General features: G+C 55.0%; 1 protein-coding gene across 5 annotated transcripts in view; it reads right to left on the bottom strand.

Moving 5' to 3' along the window:
- Positions 1-18,913, bottom strand: part of ITSN1 (intersectin 1) — a 214,279-nt gene that overhangs the window by 66,527 nt on the left and 128,839 nt on the right. For 4 of the 5 annotated variants that reach the window (XM_055125812.1, XM_055125811.1, XM_055125810.1 and 1 more), the window contains 5 exons: positions 16,389-16,403; positions 13,082-13,329; positions 8,790-8,949; positions 5,327-5,532; positions 3,529-3,614 (listed from right to left, as the gene is read on the bottom strand). In XM_055125812.1, the coding sequence (XP_054981787.1) occupies positions 3,529-3,614; positions 5,327-5,532; positions 8,790-8,949; positions 13,082-13,329; positions 16,389-16,403 (715 nt within the window). The remainder of the gene's footprint in view (positions 1-3,528; positions 3,615-5,326; positions 5,533-8,789; positions 8,950-13,081; positions 13,330-16,388; positions 16,404-18,913) is intronic. The other variant, XM_055125813.1, reaches the window with a different exon arrangement.

The raw sequence follows: 18,913 nt of genomic DNA, 5'->3' as shown, positions 1-18,913 counted from the left end.
TGCCTTGCATGCGACCAGCCCGGGTTCGATTCCCAGCATCCCATATGGTCCCCTGAGCACCGCCAGGGCTAATTCCTGAGTGCAAAGCCAGGAGTAACCCCTGAGCATCGCCGAGTGTGACCCAAAAAAAAAAAAAAAAAAAAAAAAGCAGTGGGGAAAACACCTCCCCCCCAAAAAAAAAACCCCCCCACCATTTGTTGAAAAAGTCTATTCTCTGGCTAGAGGAGGAAGTCTATGTTCTCTACTGTAACTTCAGAGGCTGAGAGTTGGCTGGTGCTAACGGCAACGACTCGGTGAGGTTTAGCACGGAGGGCTCCAGGACCCTCTGGAGGGGGTCTGCAATACTGGCCAGAGCAACAGGACGGCAGGGACGGCGTCGCGGCCCACTCTGGCTGGACCCCCGGCCTCCCCTATGGTTACCCAGGCCTTGCCAGGAGTGATGCCTGAGCACAGAGCCAGGAGTCAGCCCTGAGCACAGCCGGCCGGGTGTGACTCCCCAAACCAAAACAGAAAAACAAAAACAAAAAAACTGCAGCATGCATGCCCGCTCCAGAGTGGAGCCAGGGCTGTTCCCTCCGGCTGGGCTGACCTAAGCCTGGCCGCTCTCTACCCTGAGCCACAAGATCATCCAAATAGGCGAGGGAGGAAGACAGAAAATGCTTGGCTTTTTTATTTTTTCCTTTTTGGGTCACTCCCAACAATGCTCAGGGGTTACTCCTGGCTCTGCACTCAGGAATCACTCCTGGTGGTGCTCGGGGGACCCTATGGGATGCCAGGGATTGAACTTGGGTCGGCTGTGTGCAAGGCCAATGTCCTATCTGCCGCTGTACTATTGCTCCGGCCCCCAAAAAATATTTTTAAAGGGGGACCCGCGCCCAGCTGAGCAAGGGGATATGTGAGCCCCTGCACCAGGAAGTCGGACTCGGGGCGATGCAGCAAGAAAGGACATTTCTGTGGCTGCTTCCCACCCTGGCTGCCCCTGGACCGGGTCTCTCTGCTCCCGTCTGGCCCCGGAGAGGAGGCCTGAGGCCCTCCAGACCAGCCCTGTGCTTCCTTTCCTTGCACTTAGAGTCGGGTCCCATTCTGAAGTGACTGTCGAAATGCTTCAGCAACTCTCAAAGTGTGAACTCTGGCTGAACCCCCCTGGGCCCAGGAGGACACAGCTGTCGGGAGGAATCTCAGGATTCAGGGACCCGCCCAGCCCCCGCCGCTGAGACCTCTGCCACGGGCGCTGTGACCAGTCCATCCGCCTGCTTTAACAGGACGATGCTGAATGCAGTATGGGGGGAGGGGCAGCTCGGGGCTTTTCACCCACTCCCCATGGCCCTGCTCTGCACCCAGGAAGCCAGCACGCTTTCCTGAGAGATCTGATTGCTCCCGGAGCACCCGCCACACGTCTGCTAGGACGAGTCCTTCCCAACTCTCCTCTGCCGCCCGGCTGAGCTCTACAGACCCGAGTTCCTATTTCGGAGCAAATCAGCTTCCCCCTGTCCAGCTGACACCCGGGAAGGCCCTCACTGTCTCCGTCAGGAGCCCAGGGGAGGCAGCGGCAAGGGATGAAGGAGCCAGAGCAACAGCACAGTGAGAAGACACTTCGCCGTGCATGCGGCTGAGCCTGGTTCGATCCCGGCAGCCCACATGGTTCCCTGAGCCCCGCCAGGAAGCAGCCCTGAGCAATGCCAGGAGTGCCCCCACCCTGCAAAAAAAAAACCCAAAACAAACAAACAAACAAACAAACAAAAACCCCACAAAGCATTCTCTTTAGAGGCTGGAGAGACAGGAGACAGTACAGAGGTGAGGCACCTGCCTGGTATATGGCTGACCCAGGTTTAATCCCTGGTACCACATAGCCCCTGAGCAGAGAGCCCCAAACACTACTAGACGTGGCCCCCAAACCAAACAAAAAATTTAAAAATAAAAGATACTCGGGGCTGGAGCAATAGCACAGTGGGTAGGGCATCTGCCTTGCACATGGCCGACCCGGGTTCGATCCCCAGCATCCCATATGGTCCCCTGAGCACCGCCAAGGGTGATTCCTGAGCGCAGAGCGAGGAGTAACCCAGCATTGCTGGGTGTGACCCCCCCCAAAAAAAAAAACCTCTTCAAAATGCAATGTTTCTCAAGAATGCAACGTTCTCCCTGTGACAAACAAGCTCAACAAGACCTTCTATAGGAAAAAGTGTTTTTCCTATCACTTATTAAAAGGACCCCTAAGAAGTAACTAAACAAGGGGCTGGAGCGATAGCACAGCGGGTAGGGCGTTTGCCTTGCACGCGGCCGACCCGGGTTCAAATCCCAGCATCCCATATGGTCCCCTGAGCACAGCAAGGGGTAATTCCTGAGTGCAGAGCCAGGAGTAACCCCTGTGCATCGCCAGGTGTGACCCAAAAAGCAAAAAAAAAAAAAAAAAAGAAGAAGTAACTAAACAAGCCGGGGAGACTTCAACTCAAGGCTTTGGTCCCTCTGACAATGATGGAATAAGACACGTCCTGAACTAGGAGGCCTGGAGGGTATTTCTTAAACCCACTGCTCCTACTGGCACATACAACCCTGAGGATTCTGCCCAGAAGTAAAGAATAGGAAATAAAAGCAACTAACTGGGGCTGGAGCAATAGCAGAATGGAGAGTGTAGTTCCCTTGTATGTGGTCAACCCAGGTTCAATCCCCGGCATTCCATATGGTCCCGAGGCCCGCCAGGGGTGATTCTTGAGTGCAGAGCCAAGGAGGAAGCCCTGAGCATCGCCAGGCTTGGCCCTCAAGCCCCGTACACACACACACACGAACAACTATAAGTAAACACCCCCCAAATACCCTTTTTTTTCAGGCCTAAGTCATCTGTCTGGGGGCCTACACAGGGCAGAACTGGGATGACCTGCGTAGCTGTGCTGGTTCTCTAACAAAATGCTCCTGCCAAGCTCAGAGAACGGAGTATGGAGGGAAAAGTGCCGACCATGAAGGGCCTCTAGGGCCACTCTGAAAAATGTCAGCACCGGGGACTTCGAGGACCGTGTTGCAAAGCTGAGGGCTCCCAGTCAGCCACGGGCAGGGAATTCAGCTTTGCTCTGACAGCAGCTCTGAATTTTAGGTTTTTGATGTTCAAGCGCTTGCTCCTGGCTCTCACACAGGAATTTCTTCTGCCAGTGCTTGGGGAACCATGTGGCATGCCGGGAATGAACCAGGGTTGGCCCCCTGCAAGCAAGCGGCCTCCCCACTCTACATATTTTTTTAGCCCTCAGTGTTCTCCACACCCCCATCTATTATTTATTTTTTGGGGGGGTCACACCCACGGGTGCTTAGGGATGACTCCTGGCACAGTGCTCAAAGATCACAAGCACAGCGTGATGGATGTGATGGGATTCTGTGACGCGTTCCAGGTACATTTTATCTTGGTATTTCAGGCAGTGCAAGCACAAATTAAAAGTTTTCTTAGATAAGAAAACGGAATGCACTCTTCCTGCAAACACCGGCCGCCTCCACCACACAGTTCCCTCGCTCCCGGGGAAGCCCCAGTCGGGGTCGGGGTCTCACCATCTCCGCCGGCAGCAGCCGTTTTGGTGGCGGGGGACGACACTCTCTTCAGACTGGCTGGACTTTCCGATGGACCCGAGTCGGTGCTGAAAGAAGGGGGCAGGGAGGGTCTTAATCCTCATCGCCAGAGGCAACAGTTACAAGTGACAACGCTCTTTGGCTTGTAAAACTGATATAAAGCTATAATTAAAACAAAACAAAACCAAGATTGGGGGGCTGGAGCGATAGTACAGGGGGTAGGACGTTTGCCTTACACGGGGCAGACCCAGGTTCGATCCCATATGGTCCCCCGAGCACCACCACCAGTGACTCCTGAGTATAGAGCCAGCAGGAATCCCTGATCATAGCCGGGTGTGACCCAAAAAGAAAAAAAAAACATAAACCAATAGTGTGACTTAGAACCAAGACCAACCCCACTCATTATTGGCTAGATTACATACTCTCTCTCTCTCTCTCTCTCTCTCTCTCTCTCTCTCTAACGGGGTCGGTCTTGGTTCAAAAAAACGCTCTTGGTTTTTTGTTTTCCCTTTTTGGGTCACACCTGTTGATGCTCAGGGGTTCCTCCTGGCTCTGTACTCAGGAGTTACTGCTGGCGGTGCTCAGGGGACCCTATGGGATGCTGGGGATTGAACCTAAGTTGTCCCCATGTAAGGCAAACGCCCACCTGCTGTACTATCGCTCCAGCTCCCCACTCTTGGATTTTTATTTTTTATTACAGCTTTGTTTCAGAGCGTGACTGAAAGCGGCTTGGCTGCTCTGCACTTCAGACTTCTTTCTTCTCCAAGCTCACACTTTAAAAATTAAAACAAAACAAAACAAAACAAAAAAACCAACAGCTAAAACAGTTGGAGTAAGTGAAACAACAAACTTGTTCAGATTCCACGCTACTCAAGACCCCATTGAGAAAAATAAAAAGAGATTCTCTTTCGTCAATTACTTTTCCAGAAATACTGGCTTCCAAGTCCTCAGCCCTCCTCGGCAGCATGCCCGGTACCCCCAGCAGGAGAACACGAGAGCCGACAGATCCACAAGAATGTTCCAGAGTGGAATTTTCTGCTGCACAGTGAAAATGCATCCCAAACCCCCCCCTAGAGACACAGGTCGAAGAGCTGGTGTAGGGATGAAGGCGCACGCCTTGCACTGGGGTGGGAGCCATGGCACAGTGGGTAGGGCATTTGCCTTACATGTGGCCGACCCCTGGCACCTCTAGATATGGTCCCCGAGCACTGCCAGGAGTGATTCCTGAGAGCAGAGCCAGCAGGAACCCCTGAGCATCTCCTGGTAGAGACCTTGCAAAACACCCTTGCGGAAAAAAAAAAAAGAGAAACTAAAAAAGGTGCATGCAATTGACCCATTCTGGATGCCCCCAGCCCCAAGCCTGGAGGGTCTCTGGGTGCAGCCCTGAAGGTGCCCTGAGCACACTGGGGTGGTCGAGGTAACCTTCGGTACCCCCAGGCCTGAGCAACACAGCTTGCTGGGGCTGTGGCATTAAGTTCTAACTCAGTCCTCGTGGCTGGTGAGACCACCCCCACTCCCGTCCCGAAGCCAAAAACCAAAAACAAAGATGAAAGTTTCCACCAGGGAAGGAAAACTTGATCCCTGCTCTTGTTCCTCTTCTGCCACCACACTCTTGAGCTTCAGCTGTTGACAGACAGACAGACCCTCAAGACAGACAACCCTCCCCGCACCTCCCTGCCACCCACCCATCCTCTCCTCTCCCCTCCATGCAGACAGCAAAGCAAGACCCAACACTATATTTTGGATCAAACAGAAGCAGACGAAGGCCCACAGAAAATACCTGGTGGGTTTCCTGACGGGCCCCGAAATGAGCTTCACATAAGACTTGGGGAACCAGCCCTTCTGGCCCTGGACTTCCCCGAACCACCACATGTCCTGCTGCTCGAGCACGGTGATGACGTCGTTCTTGTTGAAGTTCAGGTGGTTGTCCTTCTTGGCCCTCCACGGGTACAGGGCTTGCGCCTGCAGCCCCTCCACCTTCTCACCCTTGGGCGGGGCAGAGAGGAACGGAGAGGGTTTGCTCGCTGACTGCCCTCCGTCCACACCGCCTTCTTCCAGGACTCACAACTGGGCGGGTGGGCACCCAAACTCCAGAGGGCACATTTCCGCAGCTCCGGGGAGCAACAGTCTGCCACTGAGGATTCTGCCCTTGTTTGTGGCTGACCCCTGAGTTAAGTGCCAGGTTGGGGTGCTGCCCACCCGAACTCCATGGAGCTCTAAAGCTTCTGAGGGAAACTCAGGGTTCACCCCCCAAACGTGACTAGCGACTGTGATTGACCAGGAAGCCTTCCTGAGAACCTGGGGTTCGTTTCTTCAGACTGGGAGAGTCCTTGCGGGTCTGTGTGAGACTAGGCAGGTTTTATTTTTTTGGGGGGGAGGGGTCACACCCAGTGATACTCAGGGGTTCCTCCTGGCTCTGCACTCAGGAATTACTCCTGGTGATGCTCGGGGGACCATATGGGATGCTGGGAATTGAACCCGGGTTGGCCGAATGAAGGCAACGCCCTCCCTGCTGTGTGATTGCTCTAGCCTGGGAGCAGAAATCTTACAACTGTCTCAGCAGAACTAGCCGACGGCTCTGGCGGGCAGAGACCCGGGCTCTGCCCTGGACAGTGCGTGCTGGGGTTCTGGTCAGAGAAACGGGGTAGGGCTGGCACCACCCGCTGCAGTTGCCACTGGCAGCACATGGGTGTGCAAGGAACGCGGGGGGAGGGGGTGGGCAGAGGGGTGTTCCACAAGAGGAATCTAACACCGTGTCTTCATACAGCAGGGAGGGCACTTGCCTGGGGATGTGGCTGACCCGGGTTTGCTCCCCAGCACGGCACAGGGTCCTCCCGGCACCACCCGGAAAGATCCCTGAGTTAAGCCTCGAGCACTGCCGGGTGTGACCCCAAAGAATAAAATAAAATGCCACGTCTGTCGCCCTGGACGGTTCAGGGGAAAACCCTTTATTGGGAACTGTTTAGTATGTTGGAAAACAACAGGAAGGGGTGAAGGGCAGAGAAAGGGCTGGGAGGAGGATGGGGTGCCTGACGTTACATTCCGCAATGTTGGAGCCTGACCAGAGTCCTGCAGAAGTTCCGGGAACTCGGCTTGGAAAACAAGGCCGTGTCATAGCTGTGAACAGCGAGGAGGAATCTGAGTGATCTGGGCTGGGAGCAGCACGTCCCGTGCAGCCGCCTTCTGTTCGAGATTAACTGTGCTACGACAGGCTGGAAGTTAAACAAATACCGTACTGGGCTACTGCGCAGAGCCTGCATGGATCTGAGGTGGAATATACGGGAAGTGGGGTGTAAAGATTTACAAGGTGGTTCGAATGACTTCATCAAGAACTTGGTGCGTCATTAGGCTACAAAATAATATGCACTTTAAGGTGTTTTGATCTTATGTATTTTGATGTTATGTGCTCTGAGGGATGCTGGATGTTCTGGTAGTCAACCCAATAAAAAGGGGCTGCAAAAGCCAGTCAGTGCCGAGTGGCCCGAGTGAGCTTCAGCCTTCCACTTTTTTTTTTTTTTTTTTTGGCTTTTTGGATCACACCCGGAGATGCACAGGGGTTACTCCTGGCTCTGCACTCAGGAATTACCTCTGGCGGTGCTCAGGGGACCATATGGGATGCTGGGAATCGAACCTGGGTTGGCCGCATGCAAGGCAAGCGCCCTACCTGCTGTGCTATCGCTCCAGCCCCTTCAGCCCTCCACTTTCAAACATTCCTCACGCCTTGTTTATCTCTGCACCCCCGACCGATCACTCATCGAGAACCACCATCTCAATGCACTATAAGGACCTCCCAGCTATCCCCCCGGAGGGCAGATGCAGGAGAGGGGTGCATCCTGCCGGCGGGCCGCTGGGAGACTCCCTCGGAGGAGGCAGCCCTGGAGGGGGGCCCTGAGCCGGGCCCGGGCTGAGGTCTTGAGGAGATGCACACGCACAGCCGCGGAGGGTCCGGGAGGAGGAGCAGGAGCCGGGGCTGAGGGTAGGTTAGTCTCAGGGAGGGGCGCGGGAAGGGCAGCTGCAAAGGCAGGGGGAAGCATTTAGCATCTCCTGAAGGAAAGAGCCTTGTCGCGTCCTCTCTGATTGCTGAGGGAGACGCGAGGGCACTCAAGACGCCCCCATCTGCCCGGCAGGTAGAGTGAGCGACGGCTTGTCCTAAAGGAGTGACTGGACTGCTGGGGTTCAACGTGGCACCAAGGGTGGGTCAACCCAGGCCCCATGCACAGCCACGCAGGACTCCACGCCCGCTGGTGCTTGCTGCCTTAAATCTCTGCACGATTTTTTTTCTTTTTTGGTCATACCTGGCGACGCACAGGGGTTACTCCTGGCTCTGCACTCAGGAATCACTCCTGTCGGTGCTCAGGGGACCATATGGGATGCTGGGATTCGAACCCGGGTTGACTGCGTGCAAGGCAAACACCCTACCCGCTGTGCTATCGCTCCAGCCCCTGCACGATTTTTTTTCTTTTCCTTTTTTTTAGCTTTTTGGGTCACCTCTGGTGATGCATGGGGGTGACTCCTGGCTCTGCACTCAGGAATTACTCCTGGCGCTGCTCAGGGGACCATATGGGATGCTGGGAATCAAACCTAGGTTGGCCGTGCGCAAAGCAAATGCCCTACCCGCTGTACTATCTCTCTAGCCCTTCTGCATAACTTTTCCAACTGGGACTTTTAACTTGGGACCCTCGGGACAGAGGCCCTGGACAGCACACCTAGCCCCGGATTACACCCATGGGGCACTTCACCACAGCCAAACACTGAGCGAGAGAAAAGGGGGCCGGAGCGATGGTATAGCAGGAAGGGCCTCTGCCTCGCAAGTGGCCGACCCGGGTTCAATCCTTGGCATCCCATATGGTCCCTGGAGCCATGAGCCAAGGTAACTCCTGAGAATTGCCGGGTGTGACCGAAAAAAAAAAAAATCAAAAATAAATAAAACCAAAAACCCACTGTACTTCAGAAACTTTCAGAACCTCTCACATGGGAGGTCTCTCCCAGACCCACCTTACCCATGGTGCCCCATGGGTGGGCCCCTGTCACATGATCTGGGGCACCGGCAGAGAGAGGACGGTGGGTCTGAGTTCCATCTCTCGCCCGTGAATGCTGCGACTCTGGAATATCCTCACTTCCCACCTCTGCCTAACAGGGGATGCTCCTTCCCCAAACACGCCACGCGCACGCCAGCCGGCACTGGACCCACCTCGAGGGGGGAACACCGGGCCAGACATGGAGGCGCCAGCACACAGGCTTACCTGGCCCAGCACGGGAGAGGGCGAGGAGCCGGTGGCGGTGGCTGGGGTGAAGGCCGACCTCTGCCTGAGCTGGCCGGCACTCGGCACGGTGAGGGACGGCTGCGTTGCCCACGCGTCCCAGTTGTCGGTCTCGGGCTTGTCCCCAGAGCTGGATGGCCACCTGGAGGGAAGAGCAAGCCGGCGTGAATGGCGGGTCCCGGGCAACCGCTTTGCACATGCACACACTTCCCAAGGTCTGCGGCATGCACCAGCTGTGTGCCAGGGCTGGCGCAGACCACTGGTGGCTTAGACTTTCAAGGCCAAAAAAAAAAAACAGGGGCCCCCAAGGGACCCAGCCCTGGCAGCCGAAAACCTCCAGAACCCAACCACCGCCAGGCCCGAGGCAGCTCCCCACAGTCTCCGGCCAAACCTCTTTTATAAGTGAGCTTATTCTTGGATTGCACGGCCACAAATGCGGCCACATGACACGTCATAAGACACACCCTACCCATACTCCAAGAGTACCGCACCACATTTCATGGGGTTCAAACAGCAGGCAACCAATCATAGAGGGAAATACATATCTACATACATATATATCTTTACAGATATATATGTATACGAATGTTCACAAGGCTCAACCTTGAACAACATGTTAGTGATCTCTTATAGAAGGTCTTATTGGGCCCTGTCAAAATAGAATAATCTTCACACTCTTTCCTCTATGGATACATTTTTGTAGCATTTTCAGTGGTTTTTCATAACAAACAATACAAAATATATTATTTCGGTTCTGCTTTGAGGCAAGAATTGGGGTTCGGGATGGAAACATGTCAAATGTGGTGGTGGGAAGGTGTCATGGTGGTGGGATTGGTGTTTGAATACTAGATGTCATCAAATATTGTGAACTACCTTATAAAATAAAAAAAAATTAAAACAACAACAACAACAACAACAACAAGAAAACAGGGGCCGGAGAGAGAGTGTAGGGGAAAGGGCCTATATTTTTGCCTTGCATACGGCTGACCCCAGATGATCCCCCGAGCCACACCAGGAGTGATCCCTGAGTGCAGAGCCAGGACTAAGCCCTGAGCACCTCCGGGCGTGGCCCCCAAGGCCCCCTAATGATGATATGCCTGAAATGGTCCATCAAGCGGCCAAGGGCTGGTGCGTCGAGAGCAGCTGCCCTGAACCCTGAGCCCTGCCCTGATCGGGAATGACACCGTACCACGGGCACGGCCGAGGGGTCCCACAGAGCGGCTAGGGCAGCTCGTGAGAATGGGAAGGAGACCGACTCGCACGGTCACTGCCGCCCTTCCCAGGAGCAGGCCCCAGCGCAAGGGGAAGCGTTTGCCTTGCGATACACCCAGACACATCATAGCACCACCACGGCCTGAGCACTGAGCACTGAGCCAGGTGTCGCCCCGGACACCATCAAAACAGACCAAGCAACAAACCCCATCAAAACCAGCGGCTGCAGCAACAGCACAGCCGAGGCCACACGTGGCAACTGGCTACACAGCCCTTGCCGGTGCCTTTCCACGACTGCCCACTACCACATTGGACAACCCGGGGCACACCAGGGCAGCAGGGGGGGTGGGGGACTGGGGTCCGGCGGCTTGGGGATAGTGTAAGAACAAGCATCGATATAAATGGGCATTTTTCTTTCTCTGTTCAGAGGCGGGAGGAGGGTGGGCAACGGGCAGTGCTCAGGTCTTACTCCTGGCCCTGTGCTCGGGGTTCACTTATGGGGGGCGGGGGGCTCAGGGAAACACTTGTGGGGGTTCTGAACCAGGGTCCCCTATGTGCAAGGCAAGCATCTTACACATGGTACTAGCTCTCTGGTCAACTAAATGCAATCTCTCTGTCTCTGTCTCTCTGTGTCTCTCCCTCCCTCCCTCCCTCCCTCCCTCCCTCCCTCCCTCCCTCCCTCCCTCCCTCCCTCTCTCTCTCTCTCTCTCTCTCTCTCTCTCTCTCTCTCTCTTTCCACTTTCTTTCTTTCCCTTTTTGTCTTTTTGGGTCATACCGGCTGTGCTCAGGGGTTACTCCTGGCTCTGCACTCAGAATTACTCCTGGTGGTGCTCAGGAGACCCTATGGGATGCTGGGGATCGAGCCCGAGTCAGCCACGTGCAAGGCAAATGCTGCACCCGCTGTGCTATCTCTCTGGTCCTAAATGCGATTTTCTTTCTACATCATAATATGATGAAACCCAAGTCTGAACAATAGACAATCAAGCCTCCCGCCCCCCACCTCCTGATTTGGAGGGTCGGTGAGGTGAGTGGGCCAAAGCTCGAGTAGGAAAGCAGCACGTTTATCGAAGAGAGAGTCATGCTCGCTGCTGGGTTCAGGTGAAACAAAATCTTGCACAGCAAAATTCCATGCATCCCGGCGTCCGCCTTCTGTTCCAGCCCAAGCTCTCGGGGGACGTCGGAACCAGGGTGTGAGCGCAGCCTCATAGGGGAGGAGGGGCGTGAAAAAGGGCTGCAGCGACAGTTCGGGGGCTCAGACAGTTGCGTGAGTGTGGCCCACCTCAGTGAGACCCCCGGCAGCACACAGTTGCTGGGCTTCTCGAGGGGTGATCCCGTGACCCTGACGCAGAGGCGGGACGACCACCGGGGGGTGTGGCCCCAAGACCAAACAAACCAAAAGGAAAAAGACTTAACTTTAAAATCAACACCAGGGGCTGGAGCTATAGCACAGCGGGTAGGGCACTGGCCTTGCACACGGCCGACCTGGGTTCAATCCCCGGCATCTCCTATGATCCCCTGAGCACCACCAGGCAGAGTACAGAGTACAGAGCCTGGAGTGACTCCTGAGCATTGCCAGGTGTGACCCAAAAAGAAAAAAAATAAAATAAAGATCAGGGGCCGGCAGAGAGATAGGACAGCCGGGAAGGCGTGTGGCGTGCACATGCTCACCTGGGTTTGATCCCTGATACTCCATATGATCCCCAGAACCCACCAGGAGTACCCCTGACTGCAGAGCCAGGAATAAGCCCTGTGCAGAGTCAGGTGTGATCCAAAACCCAAAATAAACTAACTAACTAAATTAATGTTACGTGTTGGGTCGAAGTGACAGTACAGCGGGTGGGGCATCTGCCTTGCACCTGGTCAACTGGGTTTGATCCCCAGCACCCCTCTGAGGTCCCAAGGCCCACCAGGAGTGATCTGAGTATTGCCAGGTGTGGCCTCAAAACTCAAAAAATAAAATCAAGATTATCAGGAAGGACCAGAATTGGAATCAGGATACGGAAAGGCTACTTCAATAGAATTAATTCTTCCACTTCTCGCTGCTGGGGGGTCACCCTGGCCTCACACATGACCACTGGAGCCTCGCCCCAGCCCAGAGACCCCCAGCGCTGCGGTGAAGACACGCATGGGAGGATCTCGGGCCCGAGCACCCGACCCCCCCCACCTCCTCCCCTCGCCGGTTGTGCCCCTTCCATCCCCTATTCTGAGCCGCCGCGCCCTCCTCTGCCCTCCTTGCCCCTCGATCTTCAGTTCAGTCTGTTCCATCCACAGGAAGGTTTCACAAAGAACAAGCACCTTCTAGCTCCGTTTATCTGAAAGCGCTAACCACCTTGGACAGCTTGTCTGGACCCGCCCTGAAGCTGGAAGTGTGGGCCTGGGTCTCAGGGCTCACGGATGGGAGGGAAGAGGGAATTCTGTCCATGCACCAGGCTGAAGGGCGGAGAGGTGCCACCTCTCTGAAGGGGGTCAGGAGGGAGGGAGGAAGTGAGGGAGTGAGGGAGGGAAGGAAGGAGAAACAGAGAGACACCGAGAGAGAGAGAGAGAGAGAGAGAGAGAGAGAGAGAGAGAGAGAGAGAGAGAGAGAGACACAGACAGACAGACAGACAGACAGAGACAGAGACAGAGAGAGGAAGGACAGACATCAAACAGAACCAGCTTCCAATCCTGGCTAATCCCTAGGAGGAATTTTCGTTCCACCTCTTTCTCTCTCTCTTCCACCTCTATCTCTGTCTGTTTCTCTGTCTCTCTCTCCCTCTCTCCCCCTTGTCATCTTCTGTCCCGGGGACTGAGCCCAGGGCCGGGCCAACACACTGCAGCTGTGCTACACTCCTTCCTCGAGATCGAACAATCCAGACAAACGACTGTAGACGGCAAGGCAATCGGCTTTATTTGGTCACGAGGCGGCCGTCCGGCTCAGAGAAGTGACGCTGAGGACGGAGCCCAGGTGCCCCCCACCCTGCCGCCTCCCCCCACCCCCTGCAGATAGGTCAACAACTCAGAAATCACTGCCGGGGGAGCGGGGGGGTCTCGGACGCGGGCGGCACGCACGAGACTACACCTACGTGGAGCTGAAGTCGGCCCAGTTGTTGGGGGTGGCGGAGGGCTCTGCGGAGGTGGTGGCAGGCTGGGTGGGGGCATCCCGCACAGCCAGCTTGGGGGCCAGGGTGCAGGACAGGTCAGGCGCGGGCTTGGCGGGGGCGGGGACCTCGTTCTCCGGGATTTTCTCTGCGTAGTTGGCGGGGAACCAGCCTGTCTTTCCTTTCAGTTCTCCGCCAAGCCATCCGGGCTCCCCAGTCTGGCTCTCGTCCACCTGGGGGAACAATGGGGGGAGGGGGGGTCAGAGGGACAGAGGAAACCCGCAAGGCCACCCCCCAACCCCGCAGGAAATGCAGTCCCTGCACCCCCCACCTCCACTGGACACTGTCCACACCCCCACCTCCACTGGACACACAGTCCCCTAGCCCCCACCTCCACTGGACACAGTGTCCACACCTCCCACCTCCACTGGACACACATACCCCTACCCCCCACCTCCACTGGACACCCCCCCACCTCCACTGGACATACAGACCCCTACCCCCAACCTCCACTGGACACAGTGTCCACACCTCCCACCTCCACTGGACATACAGACCCCTGCCCCCCACCTCCACTGGACACAGTGTCCACACCTCCCACCTCCACTGGATACACAGTCCCCTACCCCCCACCTCTACTGGACAGTGTCCACACCTCCCACCTCCACTGGACACACAGTCCCTTAGCCCCCATCTCCACTGGACACAGTGTCCACACCTCCCACCTCCACTGGGCACACAGACCGACCCTGCATACCCTCAACCCCACCTCTAAGGGTCCCTACACGCTGCCCCCAGGGAACAGCAGGAGGGGCAAGGCCTCGGGCTCTGCCCCCTGTGCTATGGCCTAATCATAGTCCTGAAATGCCCGCAGCCCCGGCAGCGCCTGGATTTTGGGGGGAGGGCGGCCCAATGGTCTCCAGTGTGTGCTCCTGTAAGTGGGAGGCAGCGGTGGGATCCCCAGCTCCGCGGGAAGGGACCCCCAGGGCACCGGGTGTGACACTCACTCTCACCCCTCTCCAAACCAAGCAAGCAAGCAACCAACCAACACAAAGATTATGCACAACTGACTGACAGACCTCATCACTCGGGTCTAACCAAATTATTTAATCAGATTATACTGGTCCAGGCCTTACTATAGGCGCGATCAACACACGCTCAAAATTCCCAAGTCTCCACTGACTAAGTGGCGTTTACCCCAGAGGGACAGGAAGATCAAGACAAACCCACTGGCTGGAGCCACAGTACAGTGGGGAGGGCGTCTGCCGGCATACAGCCCCCTCAGGTTCAACCCGGCACCGCATACGGGTCCCGGAGCACCCCCCCCCCCCCGGAGTCAGCCCTGGGCACAGAGCCAGGAGTCAGCCCAAACCCACACAAACAAACCCAGATACACACACATGTTCCAGAGCTCCCATGGGAAGGAGACTCCATGTTCAGTCATTTAAAAGCCCCATGGAGGACTGGGGAAAGAATGCAAAGGGCTGACCCGTGTTCTGTCCAAGGAAGGTCAAGATGGGACCTCCAGCATCCCACAGAGCCCCAGGCACAGTAGTAGGGACAGTCCGTTGGCACCACCTGGCATGGGCTACAGACAACACGAAGAACAGAGGCGGAAGAGATAGTACTGTGGTGAGGTGCTTATCCCAGCCTGACTCTGCACGCAGGGATCACTCCCAGGGCGCGGGGGACCTACAATGCTTTCGGAGGAAAATTATTTTTGTGTTACTCCTTATTGACTACTAATAAGAACTCAGACTCTGGAAAGACAGATTCAGATTTAAGCTAAAATGGGTAAACTGGCAGATTAGTACAGTGTGGATGTACTAAATTACAGAATGGTCCAGCTAACATAGATTTAATCATGCTTTTTGTTGGTTTTTTTTTTTTTAAATGAATCACCATGAGATTAGCATTATAAATAAATGCTGTTCACGATTGGGTCTCACTCATACAATGTTCCCAACACCCATCCCTCCACCCGAGTAACTTCCTAGCACCGGGCCCCCCCAGTTTCCCGCCCACTCCTTTAACCAGACTGAACCTGGGCTGGCAAGCGCCCTACCCGCTGCACAATCGCTCTCCCGGGCACCGAAGCTCATGCCTTGCAATGCAGCTGACCCAGGTTCGATTCCCACGACTGGCTCAGGTTTGATCCCTGGCACCCTAGATGGTCTCCAGGGCACGCCCAGGAGGGATCCCTGAGCACAGAGCCAGGAGTAAGCTCTGAGCACTGCCAAGTGTGGCCCAGAAATAAATAAATAAATGGCTGACAGAGGGCCGTGGAGACGGCTCCAATGGTGAGTCGAGTCACGTGCTTGGTCTTTAAGGCACAGCACCCAGGTTGGAGCCTTCAAAGAGGGGAAAACCTCCCCCATGGGAGACACTGCCAAAGTCGCATGAAAGCAACGCTAAGGGCAACTCACCCGTTAGCCCGGAAGGAGCTGCGCTGGGGGGAGAAAATTTCCCGACATTAGAGGCTTCGGGTCAGAGGGCCCCTGGCCCCCCTGCCGAGCCCCCACTCTGCCATCACTAAAGCCTTATCAGACCCAATGAGCTGCAGAGATTATATGACCTGCAGATGGTGAACAAACTTTGCTCAGGTGTTCCGGAAATTCAAAGGAAAACAGCAAAAGGAAACAGGTCGGGTGCATGAAAAAATCAAAAATGAGACAAAAGGGATCACTCCTCAGACCTCATGCTTAGGGGACCAGGGAGACGCCGGGGCCTGAACCCGGGTTAGCCACATGCATGGCAAGTGCCTTACTGTACTGCCTCTCTGGCCCCTTAGAAAGGTTTGTAAAAGTTTCCTAAAAAAGAGTTATATAAAACTTCCAATAAAAAAATATCTAGGGCCAAGGGAATGCTGAAGGGGGGTACATGTGTGCTATGTGGGAGCCCCAGCTATAACCACAGGAGCACATGACAAGCCCCCCCCACCACCACCATGAGGTCTACCCTCCCCCCACCAAAAAAAGTGTAAACCTTTTTTAAAGGATTTTCATCTTTCCCATTTAACCTCCTGATGCTGATTTCTGGCCTTGGCTGAGGCCCCGACGCAGCGCTCCACACCACTCACCCACAACACCGACTCAGCACACCTGCGCCAGGTGACGGCCCCGCGGAGACGTGGAGACACACAGAGCTGATGCCACGTGAAAGACCCCGACACGGAATACACAGGGGTGGGGGTGGGGGGAGAAAGCGAGAGAGAAAGCAAGAGAGCGGGAGAGAGAGAGAGAGAGAGAGAGAGAGAGAGAGAGAGAGAGAGAGAGAGAGAGAGAACACTTACCCATTCCCCTTTAACCTCCACCGGGAAAGCAAAGGTTCGAAAGCAAGGCAAAGAGAGGGTTAATGCAACTCGGACCAGTCAAGGCCTTCTCAGCTCCTCAGCTAGTCCCCAGCTGGAGGGGACAGGGCCTGGTCTCCAGACCATGGCGGAGTCCTGACAGCTCCGCATTGCATCAAAGGCGTGCTAACCTTTCTTCCTTTCTCTTGGGAAAGAGCAGTGCTTTTCTGTCCCTTTACGTTGCAACAAAACCCAGCTTCAGAACCTGTTGGTTTGGTTCCTTTTCTTTTCTCTTTTTTTTCTTGGGGGGGGGGGGGGGTCTCACACCCAGAGATGCTCAGGAATCACCTGGCAGTGCTATGGGATGCCAGGGATCGAACCCTGGCCGGACGCATACAAGGCAAACGCCCTCCCCACTGGACTATCGCTCTGGCCCTGGTTTGGTTTCCTTTTTCGATTACAGTGTAAGGAGACAGCAATAATTACTCTTCCCTGCCCTGCCCTGGTGCTTTCAGGGACTGCAGTGAGTTTGCAATGAAAGAAAAGCCTCAGGCCGGGCTGGGGACCACCAAATAGAGATGAAATGAGCAGAAGACCAGGTATACCTAGAGCTGACCGGGTCTGATCCCTGGAACCGCCCGGTACCCCCGTGAGGGTATGATCCCTTCCACCCAAAAGCAAACAAAAGACCCAGGACGCAGGAGCCGGTGAGGAGGGAGGCAGACAGAGCCTGCCGCCAGCCTCACCGCACGTGTGTCGCGCCCAAACTAGAGCGGGTCACAGCTGCCAGCGCGGCTCAGACAGACCCTGCAGCCAGGGCCATACCACAGGGGTGCGAGGGAGAGTTTGAGAAGGTTCTGGAGCTTCCGCCTCGATGGTACATTGTGTCAGACAATCAAGAGGAAAAAGCTCCTGGGCAGTGATTGCCCCGAGTACGGGACGGACATGCTGCCCTTCTCGCCAACCAGGGAAGGGCACGGTGCCATGATGCCCACGCAACACCCTTGAGCCTTCAGAGACCCCAGGATGAGCAAGCAAGTCAGACTCAATTAGCAGGTGTCAGGGCACCTGAACGATTCCACCCAGATATGGCCTTTCAGAAAGCAACCAGTGGCAACGCAATGATAGGCCACCCCAGAATGACTTTGGGGGGAGGGGAAGGGCGGGGATGGGGTGGGGGGGGGGCAGCGACTCAATTCAAGATCTCGCATGTACAAGGCCAGAGCCTACCACTGGGCTTCCTCTCTGGCCCCTACAAATCCTGTTCTTTTATTATTATTTTTTCTTTTTGTGTCACACTCAGTGATGCTCAGAGGTGACTCCAGGCTCTGCACTCAGGAATCACTCCTGGCGGTGCCTGGGAGACCAAATGGGATACCGGGGATTGAACCCAGGTCGGCCACATGCAATGCAAATGCTTTTACCCGCTGTGCTTACTCCAGTCCCCAAATCCTGTTCTTTGGCTAGGACCTAGCTCCAGGAAATTACGGGGCTTTATAAAAACTGACTCCAGTCAAACACAGTGCCGACTCCTTCCCGCGCCCACCACCATAGCTGCAGTTCCCACCACAAGACCCCACGTCATGGTGCTGCTGAGGGAAAATCAACTGCGACAACACAAAACCCTCGCTGTTTTCTCGCTCTGTTCATCAAGGGAGTGGACCAGGCCGGACGCGCTGGTTGAAGGCAGAAACACTCTGGCCGGCAGCCACACAAACAACCCCAAGCACCTTCGGTACTTAAAGCCCACGAGACAACTCAGGCTCCTCGCAACCATCTCGACTCCAAAACAGAAAGGGATGTTGTAGGATAACATAGCCTCAGGTAGTTTAGGTTATTGGGTTACTCCCATTACAGTGCTCCCATTCCTCTTTGTTTATTTGTAGCTTCTTTCTTAGTGCTCTGTTGACTTGTAAATATTGTTTTTCTCTTCTCCTTGAGTCCTTTGCATAGTTTATTCAGAGCCATGTCCTTTTTGTATGGACACAGGAAGACTTAGCAAATGCTATGCTTTTGTAACCTGGGAGTCATTTGACTCTACGTGATATTTTCCTCCTGGGCATCTGTTCTCTCGACCTAAGCCTCAGCTGCCCTTACTTCCTAGCACCCCCAAAAGCAGGGTCCTGACGAAGGACAAGACAGACCCAGAGCAAGCGGTGAGTTGTGTGCTACCCTGGCATTGAGATGGGCCTGGCCAAAGTGCCTAATGCTTAACTGTAAGTTAAGAGCTTGATCATGGACAAATGTTGTCATGATCCAAACAGTGATAACTAGATTTGGACCCTGCTAGGCTGAGGAATGATTAATCTGGCCTGAGTGCTGTAGTCTGAGTCTGTGGCAAGATGTTGCCAGGAGAGCTGCCTTGCAAGCCTCAATGTATCCCTTGCTATGTCCATGCAAAAATAACTAGTATTAAGATGTTAATGAGTGTATGGAATAAGGAGAGGATTACAGGATGTGGCAAAACCGGTCCCCCTACCACTGGGTTAAGGCCAGCCTCCTCCCACCCCACCCCACCCCAGACCATT

Source organism: Sorex araneus, chromosome 2 (genome assembly GCF_027595985.1).
Source record: "Sorex araneus isolate mSorAra2 chromosome 2, mSorAra2.pri, whole genome shotgun sequence".
NCBI lineage: Eukaryota > Metazoa > Chordata > Mammalia > Eulipotyphla > Soricidae > Sorex > Sorex araneus.
This window is presented reverse-complemented; position numbering and strand designations above follow the sequence as displayed.